Source organism: Miscanthus floridulus, chromosome 3 (assembly GCF_019320115.1).
Source record: "Miscanthus floridulus cultivar M001 chromosome 3, ASM1932011v1, whole genome shotgun sequence".
Classification (NCBI taxonomy): domain Eukaryota; kingdom Viridiplantae; phylum Streptophyta; class Magnoliopsida; order Poales; family Poaceae; genus Miscanthus; species Miscanthus floridulus.
Genome location: NC_089582.1, coordinates 142,190,446 through 142,199,431, shown reverse-complemented (window position 1 = coordinate 142,199,431; position 8,986 = coordinate 142,190,446). Strand labels below are relative to the sequence as shown.

The window sequence follows — 8,986 nt, the reverse complement described above, 5'->3', positions numbered from 1 at the left end:
TGGCGGAGAGTGCTCATGTGCCATGTGGTTGCACGCATGGTTGCCCCTCGCCAGGCTTGGCTGGCTGTCCGTAGTCGTCGGTCCGGTCGATCGCGTCATGTGCGGGTCGTTCACACGCCCACGCCCACGCGCGCGCGCACTCTGCCGACCGCGGCTAACTGCCGCCCAACTCGATTGGCCGCTGCTTTTCGCCAACTTGTTGTTTAGCACGACGGACGGGGCGACGGGCCGCTGGGTGTTTCTGATTTTCCACCGAGGAACCAGGAGCAGTGCGCGTCGATCGCTGTGAACGAGACGTGCGCGTACGGGCGGTGCGGGCGCCGAGCTCTCTTTTTGCCAGCAGCAGCACAGGCTGTTGGACCGGGGGAGTCGCTGGACTGGCCTCGAGCCTGGAGCCCAACCAAGCGATCGCCAGGCAGATCCAGTTTATCCTGGGCCGAGAACTGGCCAAGATCCCGGGCTTCCAAACAGTGTCGGCCCGCCCGGAGCCCTGGGCTGCGTTTACCCTGCGGCCCTGCCTTTCGTTCTCCCGTTCCCCTCAGCTCTCGCGTTGCGCTCTCTCTGTCTCTCTCTCGTGCCGACGGCTGGGCGACCGCCGCCACCCTACGGCAGGTGACCAGGTCTCCTTCGCCGGCGACGACCGCCCACCACCAGGTACGCCAGCCCCTTCTCTTCCGTTCCTGCCGTGCGAAGCCGAGCACACAAACCCTAACTTAAGCTTTTTGTACTTTGGATCTGGTCTAGTTACAAGTGTACTGTGCATGTATTATGCCTCCTTGCTTCGATTCTTTGTTCTTTTTGAGAAAATTATGGGGTGTACGTATGAATGTTTGTTACACCCTTATTGCGGTTTACTGAACCTGTATGTGGATTACATGGCCTCCATATTTGGGAAATGTTATCGAGGGTCAGCACTCAACAGCTTCCGTGCTGTTCAAATATGACCCATGATTGAATTCTTATTGCCGATTACCGTGCAAGGGTTCGTTCTTCGTGCTACAAATAGGTGCTTTTTTTTTGCCTAGCTTCCTGCCTGCCATGACTGAGACGGTGGAACTTCTAAAGTTCTCCCGTAGCACTACCCTTTTGTTTCATTTTGCAAACATATTACGCACTTCTATTTTCCTAAACCAACTACCACTAGAATTGTTATGAAACCTGTGAGGATGTCATGTCGCGGGGGGGGGGGGGGGGGGGGGGGGGGGGGGGGGTGAGGCCTTATTTGTCTTGATTCTGTTATTCGCTGGAATAACAGGTGAAAGAGTATACGATGGCATTATCAATGCTTTTCAATACAAAGATGTACTGACGCAGCAAACATCTTAAGAAAAAGGAAATGGTATACCTTAAGGCCTTGTTTGGATGCACTCATATCCATCTCAATCCACATGACCCCAATCCACTCCAACGCATGTGGATTGAGATGGATACGAGTACATCCAAACAATTCCTAAGTCCTTAAATAATGCCTGTTTAGGTCTCAGAGCTGTAGTACTCTAAATTATGAAAACTAAATAGCAGCAGCAAACTACCATAGGAAGGCCTTGGACCTTTCACTACGTGCTCATATTTTCAAGGTGCTTGTCCATCAGTGTATTTGAATGATCTTCAATTCAGATATATTCTTTGCTTGCTGATTTTCTGAACTCTATAATCTGCACCAGTATTTCCCTGATTTCACCAGTTTTACAATCAGGTCCTCATTCTCATGGTGTGTATATGCAGTGAAAACTTCAACCCAGGAATGGCGATGTCTTGGACAAGAGGGTTAAAGCATGGTGTTATTCCGAGGCATGCCGTTCAATTGGTAGAGAGTAGAAGCCTTGCAATTGCAAGCAAGGCAAAGAAGGGTGGAAAGGGTGGAGCGGCTGATGCTGCCAAAACTCCTGCTCTCAGCCAAGAGCTCAAGAGTACAACAGTGTTTGGGGCAAACATCCTCAAGGAGGGTTCTGATCCGAAAATCCAACCAGATTCTGAATATCCTGACTGTCTGTGGCACTTGCTTGACAAGCGTCCTGTACTAAGTGAGCTGCGGAGGAAAGATCCCAAGACACTCCCTTATGAAGACCTGAAGCGTTTTGTCAAGTTGGACAACCGATCTAGGATCAAGGAAAAGAATGCCCTCACTGCTAAGAACTGACCTGGAGTCTCAGGACGAAACAGGGCCTGTTCTACTGTTCTTTTTATTCAGATAGTACTAGAGGACATGAACAACTTTTCTGGGGGTTTTGGCAATAACATAGCGACCTGGGACGGTTAAATGTTTCGATTTGCTTGGTTTGGTACTATTTTAGGCAGCTTACGACACTGGCATGCTTTTGCTTTCTTCCATCTTGGGAAGATGCAGCTTCTGCTGCCCGTGCTCAGTACTTAGCAAATTATCAAGTTCCACGGTTCTGCAGCATTATCTATCTGGCGTCCCAGCATACGATTCACGGTTGATATATCTTTCAGTTCATCTGAATCTTTCTGGGTGATTGTAAATTTGTTGAATTTGGATTTTCATTGCCTGCGTTAATTGGGTCTTATCTGCACAATCAACTCTCAGTCTTCATGACTTAAAAAATTCAGTACATGGTCTTATCTGCATGGATTTCCAGTTTTTTTTAAAAAAAACATGGAGTCTCACGTTTAATTCATTTGTGTCAGTGTTTTTTTTTACTTTTTAACAAATATATTAAAATACCTCTCTCAACAAAATAGTTTTAATAATTTGAGAGTGTAATCCAAACTATTTTCATTGCTCAAGTCATGACTAGGGAAAATCGAACGAGGAAATTCAATAGTTCCCGTCTCCATTACTGATGAATCATCAAAACCTTTAGTTCTCTTCAGAAGGCCTGACCGATATGCGCGTAACACTGAATTCTGGAGAGCATAGCACATCGGTAACGCTGGTAAAGGGCCGTCTGTCCGCCCAGACAATGCTGATGGTGGGCCATGACGTAGCCCAACAACCGTATCTTATCGGCTCATCGACTTGCCCTTAATCATTTTAAAAAAAGAAAAAAACTCTCCTCACCGCAGCGCCATGACAGCTCTCCGTGACCGCGATCCGCCGCGCCGCCTCTCCACACGCCTCCCTCTCCATCGTGCCTCCGCTCCGCCGGCCGGCATCCCCTCCACGCCAAAGCACGGCAGCCAGTCTTCCTCCCTCTCCACCGCGCCTCCCGCCTAATGCGGGCATCTCCTACGCGCAGACCCACCACAGCCTTCTCCACGGGACTTACCATGGCCTTCTCCACCGGAGCAGCGAGCTATACACAGGTGAACTCCACACGCCAAAAAGCCTCCATTCCCGAGCAGAATGAGATGTTGCGCTAAAAGCGCATGTTGCAAATGTATGTTTTAAGTATTTCAGATGTTTCAGAGATATGTTGCAAATGCTTCATGGATGTTATGAAAGTAGATTGGGATGTTGCATATGCTGCAAATGTTTCAGAGGCATGTTGCAAGCGTTTGTTCAAAGTGTTTAATCTGTTTCAAACGTATGTTACCAGCGTTTTGATCTGGATATTGCATATGCTTCACACCTGTTTCATTCTTACGTTGTAATAAGTGTTTTCATATTTGCAAGTGTTTTATCTGGATGTTGCATATGTTTCATACATATGTTGTAAGTGTATGTTCTAAATGTTTTATCTCCTTCAGATTTATATTGTATTCAAGTGTTTTTATGTTGCAAGTGTTTCGTGTTTCAAATGTATGTTCGGAGAGTCATTGGGCCATGCTTGAGGTCCTGCGGGCGGGGCGTGCTCGTCTTCATCCGGGCTCCCGGGTCCTGCCCGCGCGAAAAGAGGAAGGGGTCAGGGAGAAGGAGTGGCGGGCGCAGCCGGAGTGCGTGTGCGGGCCGGGGTGAGGCGGGTGGGAGAGGGGTACGCGTGCGGGGTGGAGTGAGGCATACGGGTGACGGACGTGCGTGTGCAACAGCGATACGGCTCAGCGGCAGGTGCAGATGGGTGGGCTAGGGCAGCAGCATGCATGGGGTGTCCGAACACGTTTATCTACTCCGAACGTCCGGAGGCTAGTAATCCCTAGTCCCCGTCTCCATTGCTGATGAATCATCAAAACCTTTCTAGTTCTTTTGAGAAGGCCTGACCGATATGCGCGTAACGGTTACATTTCTGAATTCTGGAGAGCATAGCACATCGATCCCAGCGGCCGTGCTACTCACAAAGAATTTGTGATCTGACATCGGCCAGTATAGGATGCAGAAAATCATTTGGTGACTGCCATCAGGGTTTAAATAAGCAGGCAACAAAGTACTTTAGTGCAAGAAAGAGTTCTCCATTGGCTATATTTTGAATGAAAACCTTTTGCCCTCATATCATCTTTGCAGGACATTATTATTGACAAAGACTCGAAATCGCTAGCAATGTTGGCATTGGCAGTATTTGAATTTCATATCGAATATCCTGTACTAACATGTCCATTAGCTGTCCAAGGGTTTTCCACGATACCGGATTCCGATACAGAAATTGAGCAATTTTCTCACTCTTCAAATACCACCAAGCACATGGTCATCCATCATCTATTGATGTTTGACGAAATGCTTAAAAGGATTTAGCTAACCTGCGCTGCATATCGGCTTAATAAGATGCAGAGTTGGCAAATTGTTCGTCAAAAGAAAATAAAAAACGTATCCCTGCCTTAGTTCAGCGATGTAAAACGTTAGTTTCATGATCCATAAAAAAGTTTACCAATTAGCTTTCACAACCCAACCAATTTTATTCATACCACAAAGCTGCCTATAAATACACAAAGCAGTGGCACTGGCGTAGCTAGTGGTCGTAGTCCATCTACTGAGAATTGGTGACCCCCGTCCTGTATCCTCAAGACTAATAAGTACAGCAAACAGTCTCACGACACTTCTCTGGTACTGGGAATGATAATCTAGACATAATATATTTGGTTCAAAAAGACATAGCAAGTAGGCAACCATGCGCAGATTCACAGCAGTAGCTCTAGACCGTAAAATTGCTTCATCCGCTGACAGAAAGAGACCTCTCTCTTCGTGGCGATCTGCGATATCCATCCTCATACGGGCTCCCACTTCTTGATCTGCTGTCCACAGGTGAGCCGGAGTACGACCTCTCTCTAAGTCTGTGTTTTGGATCCTGAGGTGAAGGAGACCTACCAATGCAACAGATTTGATTGCATCATTGAGAAATGAGTGCTCGCTGTGTAGACAAAACTGTAAGATGAAGATGCAAGGCGCAAGCATACCTCGAGTAGCTTCGGCTGCGTGAAGGAGAGCGGCCCCTATAATAACGAGGGGACCTAGAGCGAGAATACCTCCTATCATAAGAATGACCCCTGCAATATGCAGCAAAAAAGAGAGAGAATGAATAGAGAGGCAGTGTGCCATTCAGTGGCAAGGTAGTTGCACTGGGAGGAGCCAACAAACCTGACTCTATCCCTAGCTCTCATCTCTTGAGGCTTCTTTCTGTTCTCTTCTGCAAAAACAACTGTTATTTGCCTACCAAGAACTACCTGCCCATCCATACAATACTTTGCATCAGCAGCAGCATCAGGATCATAATACTGGACAAACCCAAACCCTCGGGGCTCCCTGTAGTGCACAGAAGAAAAATCTTTATGAGTTCTTAAAGACATGTACTCATCTTCCAAAGATAAAAAAAGGTTATGTTCTAAGAAAGATGGTACAAGTATTTCACAGCACACAGTATCAAATTGGTAAAACTATGGATCTCCACATGGCTGCTGACAGAGATGAAGACAAGAATAAGTTACACAGGTGCAAAGTGCACTAGTTTAATTTGCTGCTGACCTTGCACTCATGAGAGTTTAAATACAGACTTGAAACTCTTCATATTTGAGTATCTCTTAAACTTGTAACTCTAATTCTTCCCATCTCTTGAACAGTACTGAGTACTCTTTTAAGTTGCAGATCACTTAATTGAAATTCTCTATTTCTTCCTTCTCTTCAACAGTAATCTTTTAGGCTTGTGTCTTCAAAAAATTATTTTCACGTTACTTCAAGAGGTAGGCAAAAGTAATAATCTTCGAAATCATGTTCTATGTCAATACCACTTAGGGCTGCAACAGTTTGCAATGCCACACAACCTAGCTAGGTGCCTTACCCAGTGTAATAATCTCTTGGAAGATATATATCTTTAAGTCGACCAAACTGTCCAAATGGGCGACGGAGGTCTTCTGGCCTGCATTCAGAGAACTGTGCGTTAGAGGTGACAAAAACACAGGGAGTGAGGAAGTCTCAGTGGCGACACCACAGTATGATGGCTTAAGCTGGTGCACGAGAACCATAACAAAAAAAAGCGGTATAAAAGGCACAAAGAGAATAAATAGATAGAAACCATTGAGGTTTCAGGCAATATACATTCTTTTTGATGGATGCATCTAAAGCAAACTCCGACTTGACTACCAGCAAAATTGCATATGTATATGCATGGACCATCTGGTGGAAAACTGGACATACAAATCAAACGGAGACACGTCTTTGAATCTATATCACTATATATTCCATTCAACGAAGAGCCTAGAATTGCAATTAATAGAAATAACTTCGGTGTTACATAATTTATCCTAGTATCAACAAGCTAAGGTTATTGATTTTCCTTTTGTAATTGGATAGGTTTACAAGACCATATGTTTGGCATGCTTAAACAAATAAATATAAATGATAGCCATACAGATTTGCCCTCCAATTAGGTCCTGAAGATGCATAGCACCGAATTGAGTTTGAGTAAGTGATAACAAATTACTTTGTCATACAGCACACCTACGAGTGATGTAGCTGCAATTGCGGGGGGAAGTGAGTGTTTGACAAATCTTTACCTGCAGTCCCGACGGAGATTCCTGACCAGAAGACTGGTTGGGAGATCCCTACCACGGCCACCATAATGATCACGGGGACTTGGGCTGCGAGCCCTTCTCCTGTAGCCCCTTGGTGGTGAAGGACTGTAACTGTAGCCCCTTCTCATATTGATCTAGGTTAACCAATAATATAAGCCGACACTATAGTTAAGTATAGACATTAGTAACTCCCTAATTAATGAAACGGTAGATGCACAATGAAGACATCTGAAAAGGACATTACTGTACAAAAGACAAGGGGCAGTCTACCCAGCCTTTAAGAAAGGCACAAACTTGTGAACTTCCAACATCTCATCATTCCCTCCCTAAAAGCTACCCTTTGGGACTTCGCATTGAATCCACATAATCCTAAATATAGTGAAATAGCAAATGGAATGGGTTCACTGCCTATTTTCAATCAATCGAGACTACAGAATCCTAAATACGATTAATCGCGAAATAATGGGTTCATCACAGCAGACTACAGCCACAAAACCAAATAGCTTCATCAAGGACACAGAGTAATCACACAGAACAAAACTAACCACAAATTCACGTGCAAACTGTGAAATAACTAGCGAAATGCCCTGAATTTAACAATCGCAGAAGAGTCATCTATCCACCATCTTGCATCACTTAGATCATAGTCTAAACAAACAAAATGACATACCGATGACCAGTAAAAAGGATTAGGGTTGAGCATAACGAACGATCCATCCTCCAAAAGCAGCTACTAGCTACAGTTCACAACTAATCCGCGCCTCCATCGAAAAAAAAAACAGCAAAAAAGCAATCTGCGAGGAAGGATCACAGTTCACAGCCACGCTTACCTCAAGAGACGCCGGATCAGTCAGGGCTGGAGGTGGAGCCGTGGAGGAGTGCTGCTCCGATCCGTCCAATCGAGTCTGGAACCTTCGGGAGGCCACGCGAGAGGCGCCGGCGCTTTATCGCGCGGACAGCGCGCTGGAGAACCGTTGGATCGCGACACGCGTTGTAACGGAATGGGGTTATACGCGGCGGATGCGGGCGCTGGGCCGTGGAGGTAGTTAGCATCTTGTGAGTGGGCCGCATGTTTCTGGGCCTCTCCTTTGTTTCGGCGTATGAAAGTGAAACGCATGAACTGAGATTGTTTCAATTCTTAAATTTTATTTTTAGTTTAATATCATCTTAAATTATCAAAGTGGTCGTTTTGATCCTCAAATTTTTCCCTTTGGGCTTAATTTCATTCCTGAATTACTGCCTCCGCCCTTAAAAAAAAATATGAAATTCTCTATTCTCGAGGAGTCCATCAATCTTAAGTATAACCAAATATATATAGGAAAAAAACTAATATGTACGATGTATAATAAGTATTATTGACTGATTATGGAATATACTTTCAAAGTAACCGTTTCGATCCTCAAACTTCGCTCTTTGGGCTCAATTCCACTCATTAACTATTAAAGTGTGCGGTTCATTTCTGAAACTTTTCTTTTTTTTTGCACGACTTTAGCTCTTGTGGAAAGTTATACTATTGTGCTGGCCAGCCAGCACCACTCTTAATTTTAATAATTTTTCGAACTTAATTTTAAATCTAATACTCTTGTTTTTTTTAAACTAACACTTTTGGCCGCCCGTACCGCCTGCGAGGCCCTGGAGGTTTGGGGGGTCGAGTCGGGCGGCTCCCTCAGGAGCCGTTTGATCGCGTTGAGCGGCCGAATCTGCGAGCGGCTCCGGGGGGCGCTGCACACGGGCGTCAAGCGTGCCCTGGCCGTCGTCTCCTCGCACTACGCCGGCGTCGACCTCGAGGCCGTCAGCGACAGTTACGTCATGGCTGAGGATGACAAGGAGGCCGAGGAGGAGGTCATGAAGCTGATGGAGGCGGCTGAGGCCCCTGACACGGCGCTGGCCAAGCTGTTCGAAGAGGAGGTGGTTCCTCCTGCGCCGACCGTTGACGCTGGCGACCCTGAGTTCTGACCTGGGCCAAAGGGGCCATGTAAATATATTAGGATTATTATTGTACCATAACGCTTGTGGCCGTCGAGGCCTTTTTTAAAGTACTTATGCGTCTACGTTTTTTAATTGTTTTTATTGTATTTTCAAGCCTCTGCCCTCTGTCTCGTCTCTGAACATATCACTTGCAAAAAACTTCCTCGGAGCCTAAGCTGCC

General features: G+C 45.8%; 2 protein-coding genes across 4 annotated transcripts; one reads left to right on the top strand and one right to left on the bottom strand.

The window, feature by feature from the left end:
- Positions 1 to 1,744: 1,744 nt before the first annotated feature.
- LOC136544580 (large ribosomal subunit protein mL54-like) lies at positions 1,745 to 2,140 on the top strand. Its single transcript, XM_066536690.1, has one exon. It carries the CDS (start codon positions 1,745 to 1,747, stop codon positions 2,138 to 2,140), a length of 396 nt encoding a protein of 131 aa, XP_066392787.1.
- Positions 2,141 to 4,662: 2,522 nt separating this feature from the next.
- LOC136547301 (serine/arginine-rich SC35-like splicing factor SCL33) lies at positions 4,663 to 7,818 on the bottom strand. 3 transcript variants are annotated; one of them, XM_066539256.1, is made up of 6 exons: positions 7,668 to 7,818; positions 6,820 to 6,971; positions 6,105 to 6,182; positions 5,408 to 5,572; positions 5,227 to 5,316; positions 4,663 to 5,133 (listed from the first exon to the last, which is right to left on the bottom strand). In XM_066539256.1, the coding sequence occupies exons 2-6, from the start codon at positions 6,963 to 6,965 to the stop codon at positions 4,983 to 4,985; spliced, it is 630 nt and encodes a 209-aa protein (XP_066395353.1). In that variant the 5' UTR covers positions 6,966 to 6,971; positions 7,668 to 7,818; the 3' UTR covers positions 4,663 to 4,982. The 3 variants fall into 3 exon arrangements, with proteins under 3 accessions (XP_066395353.1, XP_066395354.1, XP_066395355.1); XM_066539257.1 differs by having other exon boundaries at positions 6,820 to 6,999; positions 7,668 to 7,796; XM_066539258.1 differs by lacking the exons at positions 6,105 to 6,182; positions 6,820 to 6,971; positions 7,668 to 7,818 and adding an exon at positions 5,792 to 5,934.
- Positions 7,819 to 8,986: the final 1,168 nt, after the last annotated feature.